The sequence below is a fragment of the Sceloporus undulatus genome, chromosome 7 (genome assembly GCF_019175285.1).
Source record: "Sceloporus undulatus isolate JIND9_A2432 ecotype Alabama chromosome 7, SceUnd_v1.1, whole genome shotgun sequence".
Taxonomy (NCBI): domain Eukaryota; kingdom Metazoa; phylum Chordata; class Lepidosauria; order Squamata; family Phrynosomatidae; genus Sceloporus; species Sceloporus undulatus.
The window spans coordinates 16560157-16580869 of NC_056528.1; the positions used below are offsets into that span (position 1 = coordinate 16560157).

A 20713-nucleotide genomic window follows, 5' to 3' on the forward strand; every position below is an offset into this window, starting at 1 on the left:
TTTGGGCTATAGCTGGAGTCATCGAAACTGGGGAAAGTTGAGGGAGCCCTACCTTTTGTGAGTACCAGCATGGTGCAGTTGTTTGAGTGTCGGACCAAGGCTCTGGGAGAATAGGATTGAAATCTCCGCTCGGCCATGGAAACCTGCTGGGTATCCTTGGGCAAAGCAGCCTCTCTCAGTAAAAAGCAATGGCAACCTTGCCAAGAAAAACCCATGATGGCTTGCCATATATCAGAAACAACTTGATGGTGTGCACCACCAATCCCCGCCTTCTGTAATTTGAACCCTGCTCAGATGCCTTGCAATTAAATGTGCATCTAGGCAGATGCTTAATATCCTGTTGGTTTGTTCTAACTAGAGTAGACCCATTGAATCAGCACATCCTCTGGAGTCAGTGGGTCTGCTCTAACACTACCAACAGGATTCCAGGCGCAGCCTTGGTCATCATGAAACAAATGGGCAGATTGACGTAGAAGTAGATCCCAGAGTTCAAGCGCCCCTGATCTTTAGGAAGGTGCGCCATATATCGGGTTTACTCTAAAGAAATCCCCACTGGGGCATGTGGCAGCGTGCAAGATTGCTTCACGCCTAACCGTTGCTGGATTGTGCCCCTTGACTGTTATCTAGTGGGGTTTTGTACTTTTCAATGATTATGTACTGTTGGCCTGTGGCTTACCCTCTTGTGAGTCTCAAAGCTTAAATTATACCACCAAGTGTCTTAAACTCGATTGTATTTGCCATTGTTTTTAAAGTAAATAATGTATTAATTTTTGTTCTCTCTTTTTTTGTGTTTTCAAAATGTAGCCTGTAAAGAAAGAGAACCAAGGTATAAATATAATGGCAAAAATCTGTTCTAAAAGTACCATAGACCACAGCTATAAAAATGGACTGTAGGTTTTTTCTTCTTCTTCCTTGATATGTAATAAATATTTATGACATTTGGTTCTGCTCTTTTTTGGCCGCCAACCACAAGGTGGATATGTCCTGATGGACTGGAGTAAGTGTCATCTGGGACCAGATTCTTTTTGTTCCCAGCTTGTGACAAGTTTTGAGTTTGAGGTGATGGTGGAGGCGCAGATCTTTGGAGAGAACACCCAAGCTTTATTGGATGTAAACAACAATAAGATGATCACTTCACTCAGAACATCAAATTGGAATCAGTAGTGTTTATTGTATATAGCAGCATTCTGGAGATGGAGGGAATACACCTCCACACCATTTTGAGGAGTTCCTTGTTCTAGAAAAGTAATAGTACTAACCATCGTCTCAATCACAAGTAAGTCGTGAACCAAAGTGTGCTACAGAAGCTTTTTGAGTCATATAAACCATTGGTTGTGATCCATTCCCTGCCACTAAACACGCCTTTTTGCATGGAACCACTGTGGGGCAGGGAATGAAGTGGAATGCAGTCTTTTGAATCATGTTGCTAAAACTTGACAAGCTAAATTGAGAGCAGTGATATGCTGAGCCCAAAATAAAAATCACATTCACTTTGCCATGCAGATCTCTGAGTGACACCCTGTGACCACAAAGCCTGGACCGGCAACATGATAACTACAGGAAACCACACTTCTGGTGTGATCAGCTCCAGTGTCACCACCATTTTGTATTAATTGTCTCTAACAGAATTACAGTATCATTTCAGGCACAGAAAGGTTTTGGAACTATTTCTTTTTCAAACGGGAGAAGAAAATAGACTGGTACACCACCCTGCAATGTGAAAAGGAGAGGGGAAGGATGTGTCAGGCATGAAAGCCATGAGCCCCAACATGAGGCAGAGTGGCAGAGAGCACAGTGTATAGCTTATGTGTATCCTTGTTCTCTCCTGATCAGCTCACATCATGGGCACTTTGCCATTCAAATGATCCAAAGTCTTCCCCTGGAGCACTGAAACAAACACTGTAAACAACATTACAAGCAAAAGAAAGTGCGGGGTGGCATGAGGTGGCACTAGAGACAAGGCCTGAGATCTGCATTGGAAGACACAGCTACAATGATGGAGCTGTCTTCTGTAGCTATATCTTCCAAGTTAACTCCCCAAACCCCACCTTAGATGCCAGGCAGTGTCATCAACTTAGGGTTTTCCAAGGTGCTGGAGAGAAGGAGGGCGAGTGAAGAAGTGTCCAGCCTTCTCCCGGCATTTACCAACACATGTAAGAGGTCTAGATCTTCCCCTAAACCAGTGTCTTCTTGATGTGCTGGACTAAAATTCCCACCATTCCTAACAACCCATCCCTTTGGGTGTCTGTATAGCAAAGATGGATTCTATGAACAGTTGCCATCCTTCTCTCTTAGACTCTTATGTTTTAAGGCAGCATTGACCCACCATCCTGGGTGATGAAAGCCCCCGTGGTTATGGAACAGAGAAATCGAAGTTTAAAAACATTGTGCCCGAACACGGAGAGGAAAAGAAAGGCAAGATTACTGGCTGATTATTTCAGAAAACGTAGCTTTTGTGCTGTTTTGTAATACTGTAATGTGGCAAAAGTTCCTAGGGCAATGTATGTCCATTTTGCCCCCGCTTTCCCAATCGTAGTGACGAGTGAGAAGATGACCAGGATGAAACCTGTGGCTCATTTGCACTTATCTTGAAAACGGAATTATTTCGGTTCCACCTGCCAACTCCGCCACCATCACCTTAACAAAGTCCCAGAAAGGATGGCAAGGTTTCCCTCACAGTTGCAAACAGTTAATGGGATCTCTGAAAATAAGCTTCTATCTCTTCTAGGCTCTTTCCTCTTGTTTCGGGGACACAGAGGATGGTAAAAAAGACGTTGAGGAGACAGGTGGTGGAGAACAACCAGAAAGTGCCATAAGGTGTTAACAGAACCTGGGAAAGAAAGAAGCTTTGGGTTAAAAACAGAGACTAGATACTTATGTTGATACTTATGATACATCAGGCTCTGATAACAAGTACCTAAGCCTTAGAAAAGTTCAAGATAAAAATCTTACAACTCGTGCTGATGCATTGTTTACTTACCATAAAGTCGTGAAACTCCTTGGTGATCAGAAAAGCCATCAGCCAGTTGGTCAAGACGCAGGCCCCGCTGGCAACCCCTCGAGCGCGGAGAGGGAATATTTCAGACATCACCAGCCATGGGATTGGACCCCATCCCAAGGCAAAGCCTGTTAGTTGAAAGTGAAGGAGGTGATAAACTTGTTTTTCCTAAACCAGGTACAGACAGACTATGGCTGACATTCTGTTAGCAGCATACAGTATGCCGCTGGTATCTGCTGTGGTTTGGTTCCAGGAACCTCCAAGGGTATCAAAATCCATGGATGCTTCAGCCTGGAGCTGTTTGTGCTACACTGGCACTCAATTTCTGAAGCATAGGATTAGGGCCCAGCTAAAAAATGGGCCCCATGATCTGTGGCACTTCTTGTGCGGGAGATTAGGGCAGGGACTGAGGGCTGTGCAAAAGCAATGCCCTTCCCAGTCCAGGGGGTGTCATGCTGTTGGATTTCCACAAGCAGCTCATTCATCAAATCCAATGAAGGAGGAGCAAGGTATGCCCCCCATGTCTATGTCTGGCACAGTGCAGGATTTACACCCCAAGAACGAAACAGGTAACGCTTACCTAGGACATGGAAATCAAAGAAACCAAGGATGAAAAGACACAGAATTTTGGGTTAGTGGATTTACAGCCCAGGGCCAGAATCCATTTGGTGTTAATACAGTTCTGCAATGGAAGCAGTTGTACATTTTTGTCCAAGGAAGAAGAGCTGAGGTAGCAAAATTTCCCATGGACATACATTGCAGAGGCATGCGTAGATTATTCGGTTGTCTTGCGTAACATTTCCATCCATCACAAAGGTTGCTTAGGCCAAAAAATACCTAATACTCTAGGTAGAGATGTATGATATGTAATAGAGACAGAGGATCTCATTCCATCTCTTCCTCAGGCCCAGCCATATCTCCGTAATGCCCTTACTCACCCATGATGAAGAGACCGAGGCTCAGGACGGCCAGCCATGCCAGGCTGTGTTCTTCCATGAGGGCAAGACTCAGGGGAGAGTTCAGCAGTTGGATATGAGAGGAATTGCCAGGACTCGGAAGCGTCATTTTGAAATACACTCCAAACACTGCAGCACTGGCTGCCATGATGAACCCTGGAAAAGATGTGACAGAGAAGCCCACGTCTTGGTGTTTTTGAGGAACTCAAAATTAAAGTGCTCCCCTTCCTAGTCTTCAGTTCATTCCCCACTCTATTTCCACACTTTACAAAACAACTTTAACAAAGCAAATCTATCCCAGTGCTTTATCGCATTGCATACTGCAGATATGTTGCTGCAACCCAACACCTAAAAACCATAGTACTCCATCCCTCTTTCATCATCCAGTGCTGCTGCTGCTGCTAAAAACTTGCACCTAGACAAGGTCAAGAAAGAAATGGGTTGGTTGGGCAGGAGAAAAAAGCCTCTGCAAAAAGGAGCTTCACTTCAGAGACTTAAGTGAACGGAGGAAGGCTTGCATTTCCACTGTTCTTGTTATTATTGATTAAATTAATCACTGAAACACCCAGAATCCCACGTTTTACAACCAGAGAGATAGCCTTTCTGCCATACCTGATATAACTAGGAGGACCTTCCGTCCTGTTCTGTCAATAATAAGGGCTGCGACTGCTGTGAAAAAGACTTGGATGGACCCCACAATGACAGAAGCAGCACCACTGTTCTAAAAAAGAAAAGCAAAAGGAGGAGGGGGGAAAAGGAAAGGTTTTCCAAAATCCATTTGTGTTTCATATTCCCCTTTAGAGCCTGAAGATAATTTTACACACAATATTTTAAATAATTTTGTGCACAAAACAAAGTTTGTATACGCTGATCCACCAGAAAGCAAAAGCGTCACTATCTCAGCCACCCATGAAAGCAACTTTGAATTTCGGAGCATTTTGGATAAACCTGTATTAATACAGTGTTGGAGGCCTGAAACCTATTTTAAAAATGAACTGCCCACCTTAGTGTCTTTTAGGACACACAGTTCAACCTTTTTTTTTAATACCAGAAAAAGAGCAATCTGGACAGACTTTAGTTATATATTCCTGGAAGGTATATGATCACATGGACAATGGTCCTCAACTATATGATTATATGGGCAGTGGTTCCCACACTTTGGTCCTCCAGATGTTTTGGACTTCAGCTCCCATAAAACCTGACTCTTGGCCAAGTTGGTTGGGACTTCTGGGATCTGAAGTCCCAAACAAATTGAGGACCAAAGGTTGGGAGCCACTGATTAGTGTCACAAAATAGCTTTGCAGGAGGAAAGACAGCTCCAGGGACACAGCCCTGATCCAGTTGTGGGACAAGGGATGAACAATCAGCCGCCAGCCACTCACTTTGAAGTTGGCCTCTTCGAATATGGTTTTCGCATAGAACATGATGGCATTGATACCCGACACTTGCTGGAAGAACATCATGGTGACGCCAATGAGGAAGGGCTTGTAAATGGCCGGGTTCTTGAATTCAGCAAGGCTCAGCTTCTCCTGCAGGAGAAAAAACCCAGCAAGTTTCAACAGTGGCCAATTCAGCAATATATGGGGAGTGATGAGCAATGTTAGAACAAAACATTGCAGCATGGTGTGCGCTCCCTTGTCCCAGATTCCACACAATTCGTTCCATTTGTGGTTCGCTTTTTTGTTCCTTGCAACCTGCCAGCATCCTGCAGCCACAGAGCAGGTTCAGTCCGTGGGTTATTTGGGGATTCCCTCTGCCCCTACTACTTTTGGGGTGTCTCTTCTTCCACACACATGCACACCCACCAAGTAGTAGAGTTCACTTTGTTGTTGTGGGCCTTCAAGACATTTCTGACTTATGGTGAGCCTATCATGGGGTTTTCTTGGCAGGATTTGTCCAGAGGAGCCTTGCCATTGCCTTCCCTTGAGGCTGAGATCGTTGGACTTGCCCAAAATCACCCAGTGGGTTTTATGGCCGAATTAGGAATCGAACCCTGGTCTTCAGAGTCATAGTTCAATGCTCAAACCACTACATTCACTTACCTGTTCACTAGTATTTTCTTCGATCTGTTGGCATTCCCACTCATGGTCCACCAGAGGACCCCGCAGGAACTGGAGTGAGGCGATGGCTTCTGTCTGTTGGTTCTGGCTTAGTAGGAAACGGGGCGTCTCGGGCATGAAAGCCATGAGCCCCAACATGAGGCAGGGCGGGAGAGAGCACAGCACCGCCAGCCACTGCCATTCCAGAGCCATACCTGAATGGAAAACAGTACAGTGGGCCCTTGGTTCCAGGAACCCCCATGGATACCAGAATCTCTGGATGCTCATGACACCCACTCTCTTTGAAACAGAGGAACTCCCTGCAATCTGGGTGGACTAGAAATGCAAACATGCTTTCCTCAAATACAGAGAAATTAGGTCATCGTCCAATTCTAAATTGTCCAAAGTGGCAACCAAAGTCTCCACCTTGAGCCATGTGTATGGGACAAGCCCACTGAGAAATTCTAGATCCAGAACTGGCCTGTACCCTGCATTGCAATTTTTAACACACAATGCAGCACATCACATACCAGCCACATACGCTCCCAAGATGCCTGTCACCACCATCAGTTGGACACAGGAACCAAGCATTCCACGAACCTTGGAGTGAGCGATTTCAGAAATATATACCTAGGACAAGAACACAGAAAGAGATATTGACACATCAGTCTTAAAAGGATGGGAGGTATTTGCTTGGTTTTCTAAAATTTAATCGATTTCATGCTCTCTTTTCAAATCCGTATTTTTCCTAGCCTGGTTTATGGCATAAAGACATTAAGAGTTCGAAGGCACATTGAAGAATAACACATTTGGACTGGTGTTCTGTTGTGTAGTACTAACTATTGAATGCTGTTGTGTAGTATCAACTATTGAGTAGTAAGGCAACATATAGGTAAATGCCACTAATTCAGGGCCCCCAAAAACAGCCCTGGTAGCCCAAAGGCCACACACTTTGTCCACTCAATGTGTGCCCTTGTTTAGCACAAGCTTTTGTGGGCTGCACCTCAGTTGATCAGATGCAAGCAGTGGTCCATGAAAGCAAGTATAGGAAAAGAGCCTCCTTTGCCAGAGACCCTAATAGAGGAATTCTGCCAAACAGAGCAGACAGGTATCTCAACAGTTTGGCTCTGTCCTGACTGAAGAAGAAAGGATGACACACAGGTTGTCTCTTACCGGAACCACTAGGGACGTGACACCACTAGCCAAGCCGCTCAGTAGCCGGCCCAAGTAAAGCATCCAGACGTTCTGAGCAGAGATGATGATGGCGAAGCCGAAAACGTATGGGACGGCGCAGAACATCAGGCTAAGCTTCCGGCCAAGTTTATCCACAATGTAACCTCCCAGAATCCCACCGGCTGCAGCACCAAGAGTGACAACAGACTGTCCCCCAAAAGAGAAAAGAGAGGGAGGAGAGAACAGCTGAACAGGAGGAATGATAACTTGATATAACTTGCAAGGAGCTTGCAATAGGGACCCATCGGTCCATTTACTTGTCCAGCAGTAACTTACCCCAAACCAAGAGGCTTGGCTGTCCTCCAGTCTTAGTTCTGGATTGTTGCCTCTCTTCAGGCTGGGGATGGCTGGGGAGCTGTAGCCCAGGACAAACCCAAAGCTCAGCGGCCCCAAAACAGCGGCGAACGTAGCCAGGTAGAGATTCCGGTTTTGGACCTTGCTGTGAGAAAGGGACACAGAAGAGAGATATCGAAAACCTTCCCAGCAAACTCTTAATGATTTATACTCAATGAACTCAGATGTGGGAAGAGGAGGAATCTCGCCCTTCCCAATAGGCTCAGGAAAAAGTAAACTGCTGCAGCCTCTGCTAGTTTGGGCGTTCTTCCTCATTTATTGCTTTTGCCATCTTGGCCGCCTGTGTCTCAGTCTTCATCTAAAAAGGTGGGAGGACGGAGGATTAATTGGGACTGTTGCTGCCAAAGCAGGACAGTTTGGAAGGCATGCTGTTAAGGCCTGGGGATCTGAAAACCAGAGGCATTCCTTATCGGAACTGCAGATACAATTGGTGAAGGACACAGAGAGGTCTTTAGATATCTAATATCACAGTGCCTTTGTTCTCTTTCTCCTTTATCTCCCATTTAGCAAAGCCTTTGTCTTCCGAGCCAAAAGGTGCTTAGCTGGAATGATTGCACAACATTGAGCCATGGCAGTTAAAGTGGTGTCAAACTGGATTATTTCTGCAGTGCAGATGCAGCTTGGGTGGCACATAATATAGTTCTTTCTAACTAGTATTTTGTTTTCACAACAACCCTGCAAGGTTGCTTAAGAAGACAGATAGGTCTCTTTCATATTACACAGTTATAGGACTAATACCATTTTAACTGCTATGGTTCCATCCTAAATTCTGACCTCCTTGGATGAAACGCTGGGTGCGAAATACCAATAGGACCCGAAGCTTGTGCAAAAAAGCCACAAAGACACAACGTTTGGGAAATTAAACACCACAAACAGACCTGAAATAACTCTCCAGTTGCGAGGACCTCTCATCCGCAGGCAGCCATGTCTCGGACGCAGCCGTGCCCAAAAGCGGCCTGGATTCCTCCGAAGGCATCTTTCCTGCGAAGCCAAGAGCAATGCTATCCAGGAAACGTTCGATGAAGATCTGAGAACGTACAAAGACCAAAACAACCACAAGGCAGGAAGAAAGAAAAAGCCTTATTCAGCAAGAAGATGAACCAGTCTTGTGACTTCAGGCAACTGACTTTCGTCAGGCACTATCTGCAGCCTTTGCTTTGGAAAGGAAGACAAAATTGCAGCTGGATAACTTTGCCTAATAGAATAGAATAGAATAGAATATAAAGATCTCAAATCTCCCAAGATAAAATTGTTAGTTAGTGCAAGTGAAAGATCCTTTAAAAAAGCAGGGAAGGTTTTTGAGTTTGTTTGTTTGAGATTATTATTATTAATTACTATTATTATTATTATTATTATATAGGATAATAAATAAATATGTAGTGTTAGTCATGCCATATCAAGAATAATAATATAATAATTATAATTTTATTATTTTATTATTTTTATTATGTTATTATTCTTGATATGGCGTGACTAGCACTGTGTAGTTATTTATTTATTATTAAATAAGATAATAAATAAATACACACTGTTAGTCATGCCATATCAATAATAATAACATAATAAAAATAATAAAATAAGAATAAAATAATAAAATTATTATTATTATTATTATTATATAAGATAAAAATAAATAAATACACAGTGTTAGTCATGCCATATCAATAATAATAATAATAATGATGATGATGATGATGATGATGATGATAATAATAATAATAATATATCTAGCTTGGAAACAGGAGCAAGCATGGTGTGTTGGTTTGAGTGTTGGACTAGGAGTCCTGGGTTCAAATCCCAAACATGGAAAACCCAAACATGCAAAGTGTTTTTAAAAAGTGAAAGGAAGAGGACAAAAAAACATTGAGCTGAAATATAGGAATACAGTCTGTTTAAACCTCAAAAGGATAGGCAGTGTTAGGAAAGAACATTCATGGCTGGAGGGACGGATAATACAACCAAAAAAAGCCCCTTAAAAGGGAAAAACTCACCTCCTTTTTCCTGTTTTTGATCCCTGTTTCTCTCCTTTAAAACCAAAGCACGGCTTCCTAATCCATCAGCTGCAAGGCGGAACTAAATACGCAAGAGCGGTGTTTCCCTTGGGGCGGGAAAAGAGCGACGGACCGGAAGCGGAGTGTTTAACCAGCGCTCCAGTGAGGAGGACACACTTCCGGTGAGGTCGCGCTTAAGGAAAGATAACCCCCCCATTCTATAGTAGTCATAGATCTAGAAAAAATTTAGAGTCATACACCTCTGACGTAGGTAAGGTCACTTCCGGGCTCAACTTGATTTTTTCTCACAGACAAAATAGTGTAGAAATAACGCACTTTGACGCCACTTTAAGTGCTGTAGCGCCGTCCTATGGAATCCTGGGATGTGTAGTTTTATCACCAAAAAAGAGGGCGGAAGTGACGTCAGAGCGGGGGTTTTTAGAGGAAAGGAGGAAGTGGCGCCGGGAGATGACGTCAAGCGCTTGCGCCGGAAGTGCCTAGGATAGAGCTTCCGCTGGGACCCGGCGGCTGCAGGTTGGACCCCCCAAGAGAGGGAAGTGGGGGGGAGGAGGGGGTTGCCATGGAGACAATCCCCTTCTGGGGGCGTGGCTTCGGGGTCCTGTGTGTCAATGAAGGCAGGTCTGGAGGGGAAGAAGGGCCCGAAGTGGGGCAGGAGTTGCCCAGAGGGAGGCATAGGAAGCGCCCCCAATGCTTCCCTATGGGCCAGGGTTCCTAGTGCTTCCTTATGGGCAAGTGCTGTCGCTGGTTTTCGCAGGCTGAGAGGGGTCTGGGGGTCAGCAGGGGACAGGTGGGTTATGGGGGGTCAGTTGGGTGGGGGGTCTGGGGGTCAGTAGAGAACAGGTTGGGTCTGTTGGTCAGTTGCGAAGAGGCTGGGCCTCTGGGGTCAGTGGGGGTCAGGCTGGCTGAGGATCTGGGGGCCAGTCATGGCTAAGGTATGTAGGGGCTCTGGAGGTCAGTTGTGAACAGGTTGGGTCCAGAGGTCAGTTGTGGGCAAGTGGGGTGTGAGTCTGGGGTCAGTTGGGGGGAGGTTGAGTGGGCGCCTGGGGTCAGTAGTGAATAGTTTGGGTCTAGGGGTCAGTTGAGAAGGAGTTGCGTTTGGGGGTCAGTTGTGGGCAGGTGAGGTGGCAGTCTTAGGGTCATTAGGAACAGCTTGGGTCATTTGTGGGCAGGTTGGCTGGGGCTCTGCCATGGGGAGGCTGGGGGGGCTCTGGGGCAGGAAAGAGTGTCTGGGCCCTTCGGCCCTCCTTCCTCAGGGGCCTTACCCCCAGAAGATCTGGGGCTCCCCTCCACCACGACCCCCAGGACCTTGGACACAAGGGGGGGCAGCATGGGCCAAGCCCCATCAGAGGGTGGTCAAGGGGGCAAAGGTCCTCCATGAGGAAGGAGACACAATCCAGGAGAGGCTGCAGCAGTTTGCTTTTGACTCTTTATTTGGTGAACTGGGACAAAAGCCGAAGGAATTAAGTTGTGAGGGCAAGATGGAGGAGCCATAGAGGAGGAGGAGGTCATAAAGTGGGGCAGAGCGGTTGGTTTAAACCACAGAGTGGGTGGAGAACCCCTTTTTTGTCAAATGCCTTTAGCCTGGTGCGTTTGTCATTACTCTTTCAGGAGAAATGGCCGCAGAGGACTCACAATCCCTGTTGGCTTCTATAGAAGAAGAAGGAGGACATTGGCAGCTACTTGCTGAGCGACATTTTAACACAGGCAGCTATCTAAGGTAAATCGGTCCTCTTTTCTGTCCCGCTCTTAAGGTCAGAAGAATGGGCTGCACAAGGAAGAGAGGTACAAAAGGGTAACGCTTACCTTATGCACGTTTTGGCTGTCATATATTAGAAGGCTATTTTGGACAGGAGCGTTTGACATATCCCTAGTAAACATGAGGGGTAGTAGTACACTGGGCTGTTTTCAATTGGACTGAGTTTTATAGTGTTATAAAGGAGTCATGGAGTTTTGTGATACATTATAAACGTCTCACAACTTCTGGTAAGGCTTTCTAAACTATACAGTGGACTCTCCACATTTTCTGGGATTAGAGGCATAGGATATTCTTTACCTCTTTAGGAATCTCTAGGTCCTCCAGGGCAATTCTGTGGTCAAGATCTGCCAGATGTTGACCGTGAAATTGTGCCAGAGGACCTACAAATGCCTATAGGAGTGTTCTCCCTAGGAACCTCTAGGTCTCCCAGTCTGACCTTTGGCTGAAGTTGCCCATAGAGTCGCACTTGAGGACCTAGAAATTCCTAAAGAGAACATATTAATCAAATCTGTGAATAATCAAATCCACAAAAGCCAGAGCCACAGAAGTGGATTTGTGTAACAGGCAGCTATTTTTCACATTGTAAATGTTTAAACATTAACTATCTTGGGGTCACATTACTGACATTTAGGGCCAGAATGCGGCAGATCCCATGACTGTTGTCGATCTCTTTTTTGTTTTAGTGTTCCTTGTGTTTGGTTTTTGAGGAGAACTAATACCAAAATTTTGATGTACCGCAGGTAAATGTTTCCATAACCTTATGGAGAGAAAGGACTTTGAAGCATGGCTTGATAATATTTCTGTTACGTTTCTCTCTCTGACGGACTTGCAGAAAAATGAGACGCTGGACCACCTGATTAGCTTGAGTGGGGCCGCCCAGCTCAGGCACCTCTCCAATAATCTAGAGACCCTCCTCAAACGGGACTTCCTCAAACTCCTCCCGCTGGAACTCAGTTTCTATTTGTTAAAATGGCTTGACCCTCAGACCTTACTCACGTGTTGCCTCGTCTCTAAGCAGTGGAACAAGGTCATAAGTGCCTGTATGGAGGTGTGGCAGGCTGCTTGTAAGAACCTGGGCTGGCAGATCGATGACTCGGTCCAGGATGCTTCGCACTGGAAGAAGGTGTACTTGAAGGCCATCTTAAGGATGAAGCAACTGCAGGACCATGAAGCCTTTGAGACCTCCTCACTGATCGGACACAGTGCCAGGGTGTATGCACTTTACTACAAGGATGGACTTCTGTGTACAGGTAGGGCAGCTTGGAGGGCTTGGGGGCGGTGGCATGGCAAGAACTGGTGGCACACATGGGTCAAAATGTCTGAGCCGTGAGCCCAGAAGCCACCAGCTCAGTTCTTGCCTCTGCCATCAGCTGGCCTTTGAACAAGCTGCTCTCTCTTTGGCTGCCTGGCTCCAGTGTGACCTGCTTTTCAGGCCTCTTGGGAGGGTTTATTTATTACTTGTTTCATTTATATTCTCCTGGAATGGGACCCATTCAAGATGATAGAATTCAGTGTGTGCTACAAATGAATATTGATAGAAAGGCCAAGATGTTTTAATGCATAAGTCTGTTAAGTGCAATTTGTTCCATAAAGATTAAGTAGATGGAACATATTGTAAAGAACAGAAATAACTTTCCGGCCTTGCATCGCACATTTTAGTGCAAATGTTAAGGCACAAACAGTGCTCAGTTCAGCAAGTATTGCAGAATGTCATGCCACAAGAAAGAGAGTCATGACGTGCGGCTGTTAATAAAATGCTGTAGTATATAAAAAGCCACATGTTAAATTCATAAAATATATAGTGGTTCATTTGCATGACTTTAAAGCGATTTCACTGTGTAATTTATCTCTTAATCTGTTGAAACTCTCTGCTTAAGTCTCTTGAAACATGCTGTGTGGTCCATATTGCTGGTTGTTTGGTCAACCATCCAGAAAACTTCCCTGCACCAAAAAATCATATATGACAACACCTGTGTGCCCCAAAGTGATCCTGTAGCTAAAATTTGAACTTTTTAGCATCTGTGTTTCTGTAGCTCAGCTGTCCTCTGAACTGTCCTTTGGGCCGCAGGTTCAGATGACTTGTCTGCCAAGCTGTGGGATGTGAGCACTGGGCAGTGTGTCTATGGGATCCAGACCCACACCTGTGCAGCAGTGAAGTTTGATGAGCAAAAGCTTGTGACGGGCTCCTTTGACAACACCGTCGCTTGCTGGGAGTGGAGCTCAGGGGCCAAAACCCAGCACTTCCGAGGCCACACTGGAGCAGGTGGGTCAGTGTCTCTGGGAAAGACTGAAACCTTTGGCATGTTGAGCAATATCATTCTGCTCAGGCTATGGAGCCTCTTCCCCTCTGCAGGCATTCCACCTCTCTCACTTCCTCAAAACTCCTCAACTTTATCCTATCTTTCTCTCTGGTTGCAGAGGGGGAGCTAGGTGTGTTCTAGTTTTGGGTTTTCTTCATCATGTGGGGGATCCAGCACCCCTAACCATGTCTGCCCTCCAGATTATGCTAGATTCCAAGTCCCATCTACCCCATCTAACATGGTCAGTGGTCAAATGGGTTTGTAGACCAGCAACATCTGGGAGGCCACATGTTCCTCACCATGATTTAGAAGAACCTCTCATGGCCTGATCCTGGGGCAGTTTTTCTCTGAGGATGCCCTCTTGGTTCTCCTTTCAGACCAACTCAAAGCCTTCAAGATGTTAAAACTGAAACTCCTCATCCTTCAATGTTGGCTGTGGTGCAAGTTTTCAGCCTGATGGCTGCAAGTTGCTGGCCTGTCCTCTGACCTCCTAAGAGTAGAGCTCTAATTTTAAGGAAGCTGAATTAATGCACCTGTATAATGACTAACAGTCATGTTCATGTGTCTACATACCTGCTCCTAAAGAATTACCTGTGGACAAGCCCCACTGAGTCTGTCAAGTTGTGTAAAGAAATTACCTTTCTCAAATTACCTTATTTTCTCTCTTTTAGTTTTCAGTGTGGATTACAACGATGAGCTTGACATCCTGGTCAGCGGCTCAGCAGATTTCACTGTGAAAGTCTGGGCCTTGTCCACTGGCGTGTGTCTCAATACATTGACCGGACATACAGAATGGGTCACAAAGGTAAACTGAGTTCACTTTGCCCAACCTTTCCATCGCCTATTAATTACACTTTGCAATGTATATTGTCATGGGAAAGGCTTGATCTGATGTATGTTAGAGGAGGTGTGAGAAATACGTGGCCCTCCAGATGTGGTTATATTACAACTCTCTAGCTAAGGATGGAAAAAGCACGTGAATAACTACTCCGGTTTGTTTTGATGACTTGCCTTGGATGCTTACCGCCAGCTTTATCCACCTTTCCTTCTCACTGCAGGTGGTCTTGCAGAAGTGCAAAGTCAAATCCCTCATGCATAGTCCCGGGGATTACATCCTTTTAAGCGCAGATAAATATGAAATCAAGGTAGGTACAGTCTCCAGCTTTTAGAGAGCTTATGAAATCAGAAAAATTGCAGGCTTGATTCATTCTACAATGTTTTAAGAACATCAGGAGAGCCCTGATGGATTAGATTTGTATGTTTCCCCACCTTTATTCTGAAAGATTAACATGTGTCTTCTGCAACCAAGTTATTGGTACTAAGACCTTTAAGCTAAAATATGCTGCTGTTTTTGTCCCACTTTTTTCTCGACATTATGACACTCCTGGATCTAGTCCAGAATAAGTTCAAATATTACTCTTATTGCTTCAAGAAAGTGATTTCCAGGATACATCTCTTTTGACTTCCACTGGGCCGTTTTAGGCCTGGAAGTGGCCTTAGTTACAACAAAAGTAACAACAACATCATCACCAACAGCAATAGAGCAGATCCCTGTATGTACTTTTGAACAAGCAACAGAGAAGACTTTACAGAGGGCAACAGGGTGTTAGCCAAGGATAGCTTATCCTTTCCCCCAGATTTTCATATGTCCCTCATCTCCTGTTTTTATTTTTGTGACAGATCTGGCCCATTGGAAGAGAAATCAACTGCAAATGCTTAAAAACCCTGACTGTTTCGGAGGACCGCAGCATCTCCCTGCAGCCCCGGCTACACTTCGATGGAAAATACATTGTGTGCAGTTCAGCCATTGGGTTGTACCAGTGGGACTTTGCCAGCTATGATATTCTCAGGTAATGCCCTGACTTTGTATTTGATGCATGCAAATTGCATGCATTCTGCTGTTTCTGTTGCAAGTGGCCTAACCCATTTTCAGTGTGAACGCTTGGCAGATGTCTGCAGAGCCAGAGCTAAGATTAACACATTATCTTGGCAGGAACAGTCCTTGGCTTGAATCCTGTTTCAGTTATGTTTGAGAGTAGACCCATGGAATCCAGTAGATTTATCTATGTGTTGATTCACCATTCAAGAACAGAATGGCTGTTTCAACTTTAGTTGGGATAAACTAATGGGATGCCAGCCTTTGTGTGTTGTATTTTGAGCAACAAATGTCAATTGCAATCCATTGTTTCTAAGGTTGTTTATTGCTTGCCATATCTTCGGCCTGGTCTATGTGAGGGCACAGAGAAACCAAAAACAAGAAATACATTTGGTTCCCTGTCTAAGCTTTCATTGTGGTTGTTGTGTCCCTTCAAGTTCTTTCTGACTTACAGAGACCCTAAGATGAATCTGTCACTGGGTTTTCTAAGGCTGAGACTGTGTTACTTGCCCAAAGTCACACAGTGGATTTCCATGGCCAAGCAGGGATTCAAAACTGGTCTCCAGAGTCATAGTCTTAAAACTCAAACCACTATGCCACACTTGCTCCTACCTCTAGCTAAATTATCTCTGACAATCCAGCAGTTGCATAGCATTTACATTTCTATATCAGTGAATTCTCTAAACTGTTTACATTCTTTGAGCCAATTGCTCCCAACAAGCTGGGTACTCATTTCATTGACCTACGGAAGGATGGAAGGCTAAGTTAATCTTGGAGCCCTGGGATCGAAATCACAACTTTTAGGCACTGCATCACCAAAGCTCCCTATCCAGGCTCTCAGGCTGAATTTCTTAAAAATAAGAAAACTTCATGTGTTTTCCTACTTATCTATTTTTATGTGTTTGTTTCTTCTTTCACTGCTGCAGGGTTATCAAACCACCCGAGTTTGCAAACTTGTCCTTGCTGGGTTTTGGTGACATTTTTGCCCTCCTGTTTGATAACCACTACCTGTACATATTGGATTTGAGGACAGAGAAACTGATCAGCCGTTGGCCCCTGCCAGAATACAGGAAGTCGAAGAGAGGATCCAGCTTCTTAGCAGGGGAGATGGCTTGGCTGGATGGTTTGGACGGTCAGAACGACATGGGCCTGGTTTTTGCCACTAGTATGCCCGACCACAGTATCCATCTGGTTTTGTGGAAGGAGCACGGCTGAAAACGGGGAAAGGCTGGTGGAATATGTGACATAGCTTTTTAAGAAAACGAAACAAAAAACCCTACAAAAATTGAGACTGCCAGCGATGGATCAGAGAGAGGAGACTTTGCATGAACCAAAGCTGCACATCTTAATGGATATCATCATGCAATGCACAATCGTTTTATCTTTTTAATCTCTTCGTCCTTTTACGAGAGGAAGATTGGAGGAAAGGGGCGGGGATGGTTTATTTGATTTGTTTTTAAACATTACGCATCAGGGCATGCTAACAGCCTCCATCACTGCCTCATGTAAATTCATGTTCAAAAACATACACATCTGAGCATTTTGATCAACTATGGTTTTTGTTTTGCTTTGTTTTCTTGGGGAGGGGTGCTGTTCAAAAGAAAAGTGTATTTGGAGCTGTATCCAGTGCTGGATTTCTGGTTGACCAAGAGCACAGTTCAGCACAAGGGAAAGTGCAGTCTCCCTTCCTTCCTGCAGCATCTCAGAAATCCTTCCAGAGCACCCTTTTTGGTGCTATAAAGGGCTGCAAGGAGGGAGAGGAAAGAAAGAAAGAATCCCAGTGCCACCCCAAGCATTATATTTGTTTCTCAGAGACCTCCTTAGTCTTCTTCCCCCAAATACCTCTTTCGAAATGGGTGGAGAAGATGGTTATTAATCAGAATCCCCTTTTAAAAGAAATACCTTATTCACAGCCAGTATGAAATGTGTGATCGCTATATAAAAACAAACCAAAACTACTGGTTAATCAGTTTATATATGTCTGGTGTTATTTGCCCCCCCTAACTCTTTTGCTTTTTGTCTTGCGTCCTGTCAGTGACTTATGCACATGTAAGTGCATCTTATGTATGCAAAAGCCTCTTTTGGGGTGGGATGCAGAGGGCTATCCTGTTAACCTTGGGCTCCATTCAAAAACCTCCTATGCCTGGCAGCTGGGAAAGTATGAAAAGGGCTGATGTTGCTCATTTTTAGCAAAAGGAAAGGTAGGAAGACAATTCAGACCATGAAGACTTGGCTGCTTTAAGCTCCTGAGGGAAGGAAAAAGGCAGATGCGTTCCGCTTGAGAGTAGATGCTAATTTCTTCCTTGGACTGAGATCTGCTGCTTCATTACAGTCTGAATTGTCACCCACTTTCCTTCACTGATAAGCAACAGCATCTGGGGTCCTTTCCAGGGCTTGATAGCTGCTAAATGTTGGGAGGACATGGCACTGTGTGTTTGTGTAGCTGTGTACATGTATCCGATCTTGGTCATTTGCACACCCACACTCTGTTCTTGGTACAACTCAGAAGAGACCGTGGCTGTGTGCACAATCCTACTAGCCCTCATAAGACATAAAAACCATGAGCAGCTGAACCAGAAGATGCTGCAGGTATCTGTATGACGTAATGTGCGCCTAGTGGCTTTTACATCTAGAGTCTTAGCAATGTTCAATGGTGTGGCATATACAACCTAAAATCTTGCCCATGGTCTCATAGAAGCAGGTACAAGGAGTAAGAACGGTATCTCCTCCAAGAGCTTTGTCTTATGGGACAAATTCTTGGTTCGGACCACAGCCTTTCTGCTTGAATCATGGAACAGACGTCTCTTTCTGTGGTTTTCAGTAACAACTACAAGCAGAGAGCGGCCTCCATTCACAGCATGATTCAATTAATCATTTTACAGGCTTCATGCTAGCAGAAAGTGTCTTTCTGGGCTCCACTGAAAGAGCTGTCACTGCTGTTGCTTCTGAATCAAGTGAGAAAATGACAAGGATGGTGAGTAACAAGGAATAATAGCTGTTGACATAGCCTCTTCATGAATATAAGAGGGCAAAGGAGGGTAGGAAATGACCATTTTATTCCCATTCATTTGGAGTGTTGGTTTGAACAGCTAAGCTGTATAAGCATTCAGAGGTTTCGGTTTCTGGGGTGGCTTATCTGTAGGGCTATTTCCCCAGCCCTTTAAAAAAAATAATCAAAGTGCACCACAAATCTTTTGTACATGACAATTTGGTGTCTACTGAGTTTGTGCTGAACCTTGGCAAATCCTCCATTTCAAAACCTGACTGTCGATCAAATGGGAAAACATCATAGCAGGGAAATGTATGGGGCAGGAATGGGATACGGACCTTTCCTTGCCCTGTATGGTTCTATTCTCCAAGAAAAGCTGGAACGGAGGTGGTTGCCTCCTTCTGGCATGTGCTATCAATGTTTACACCAACAATATTAATAAAACCGGCCTGGTTTACTATTTGTGCCAATGTGCAGTTATTGACCGAATGCTTGCCTTTTGAGCCCCTCAGGAATGAAATGAGGCGCAGATGCCATTTGAAAATTCAGTTGCCCTGGTTTTTGTGAAGGAGAAAAGGAGCCAGGGGAGACTTCATGCGAAGGTATGATTTTTATTCTGATACTATTTATAATCCCAGTAACTGATTTCTTCATTCTATATAGGAACGGGTCTAATTTGCAATGCAAGTGTGTATAGTTTAGCACTAAATACAAACCACAAAGAAGGGGGAAGAGGCTGAGAATCCTTTATTTTGGCAAATTGTTTGTTTCTTCTAATAGACTTTCCCAACAATTGGACCAGTTAAGTGTCTAGGAGCTCAGAAAGTTTTATTTTCTCAGTCAGACAAATTCCCTGACTACTTTTCATCCTGTGCGTGTCCTCTAAAGCGCTTAGGTGCATATATTGCTTCTTCCTTTTGTTGTTCTCACAACAGCCTGGTAAGGTAGGCTAAGCTGAGAGTGAGTGACATAGAATCATAGAAACCTAGAGTTGGAAGGACCATATAGTCCAACTCCCTGCTCTGCATGAATACATACCTACATGGTCCTTCCAACTGTAAGAATAGTTCTTACTGTTAAATAAAAAGGTTCCTCCAGATGTTTAGTGGAATATTTTCTTGTAATTTGAATCCACTGGTCTGTGTTCTAATCTCTGGAGTAGCAGAAAACAAGTGCCATCTTCTACATGACATCCCTTCAGTGATTTAATGATGGGTCTCATGTTACCTCTCTTGTCTTTTCTCTTCCAAGCTAAATAAACCGCAGCTCCCTCTCAGTCATTCCTCCTAAAGTTTGGTTTCTAAAACATCTCGGTCAACCTTCTCTAAACACCTTCCAACTTGTCAATATCCTTCTGCAACTATCATGCCAGAAACGTAGTATTCAGTAAGCTTTGCGGCTGAAGGGAAATTTAAACATTTGGTTCCTCCACTCCTAATCTGATGCACTGACCACTGGTTGCCTCTTGGCTAGCAGCTGATGATATAGACCTCCAAGGTCTACAGAGCAAGATAGTATAAAAAGATAGATAAGATAGATAACCTGATAGTGTGGTTTTTCTCCTTCAGAGAACATTGCAAGGCATAAATAACTAATGACTGCAGCACTTTGCTCCAAACATTAGATCAGACTTGGATTGTGATCTTCTGGCTCTCTGCTAATCTGATATAAGATGTACTTTTTCAAAAGATATAAAACAAAACATGGTTGTGAATAATTCAGCACTGCCATGCTGAAGAGGCAATCGCTTGGAATCCATTTGCAACTAAGTGCTCTGTTCTTGGGGATGTTTTGCTGTCATGAACTAATGTGAGTCTTCTGGTGTTAGAACTGTTATCTAGAAGTGTCTGGTTCATTTGATGTTCTCACCTTTCTGACTGGAGGAAAACCATAGGCTTAGAAAGAGGATCTAGCCCACCTGCTTTGCAGGAAGAAGGTTCTTCAGTTCAGTCCTTGAAATTACTAGGTTGAACTGGAGAAAGTTTTTATCTGAAGCCCAGGAGAGGATACAGTCCAGTTGTATCCTAAGGGCAGAACTTTGGAACAGAAGGGCTGATTCAATAGCACACACCTTTGCATTTTTCTGCTCTTCTATTGCCGTCTCAGGCTTGACCAATTGAGGTTTCAGAAAAACATTGCTAGTGCCGAGACGCACAGCTTTGCAATTCATTTGTTTTGTTGCATTTCTGCAAGGTAGTCA

At 44.4% G+C, this 20713-nt stretch overlaps 2 protein-coding genes across 5 annotated transcripts; one reads left to right on the top strand and one right to left on the bottom strand.

The window, feature by feature from the left end:
* Window positions 1-1146: 1146 nt before the first annotated feature.
* Window positions 1147-9671, bottom strand: SLC2A8 (solute carrier family 2 member 8). 2 transcript variants are annotated; one of them, XM_042480476.1, is made up of 11 exons: window positions 9572-9671; window positions 8459-8607; window positions 7503-7665; window positions 7167-7373; window positions 6524-6623; window positions 5997-6208; window positions 5337-5483; window positions 4567-4675; window positions 3937-4110; window positions 2981-3126; window positions 1147-2830 (listed from the first exon to the last, which is right to left on the bottom strand). In XM_042480476.1, the coding sequence occupies exons 2-11, from the start codon at window positions 8554-8556 to the stop codon at window positions 2690-2692; spliced, it is 1497 nt and encodes a 498-aa protein (XP_042336410.1). In that variant the 5' UTR covers window positions 8557-8607; window positions 9572-9671; the 3' UTR covers window positions 1147-2689. The 2 variants fall into 2 exon arrangements, with proteins under 2 accessions (XP_042336410.1, XP_042336411.1); XM_042480477.1 differs by having other exon boundaries at window positions 8459-8561; window positions 9572-9650.
* A 357-nt stretch (window positions 9672-10028) lies between these two features.
* Window positions 10029-18973, top strand: FBXW2 (F-box and WD repeat domain containing 2). 3 transcript variants are annotated; one of them, XM_042480144.1, is made up of 8 exons: window positions 10029-10105; window positions 11201-11309; window positions 12089-12598; window positions 13417-13611; window positions 14320-14453; window positions 14707-14793; window positions 15329-15498; window positions 16451-18973. In XM_042480144.1, the coding sequence occupies exons 3-8, from the start codon at window positions 12109-12111 to the stop codon at window positions 16737-16739; spliced, it is 1365 nt and encodes a 454-aa protein (XP_042336078.1). In that variant the 5' UTR covers window positions 10029-10105; window positions 11201-11309; window positions 12089-12108; the 3' UTR covers window positions 16740-18973. The 3 variants fall into 3 exon arrangements, with proteins under 3 accessions (XP_042336078.1, XP_042336081.1, XP_042336080.1); XM_042480147.1 differs by having other exon boundaries at window positions 12181-12598; XM_042480146.1 differs by lacking the exon at window positions 10029-10105 and adding an exon at window positions 10243-10379.
* Window positions 18974-20713: the final 1740 nt, after the last annotated feature.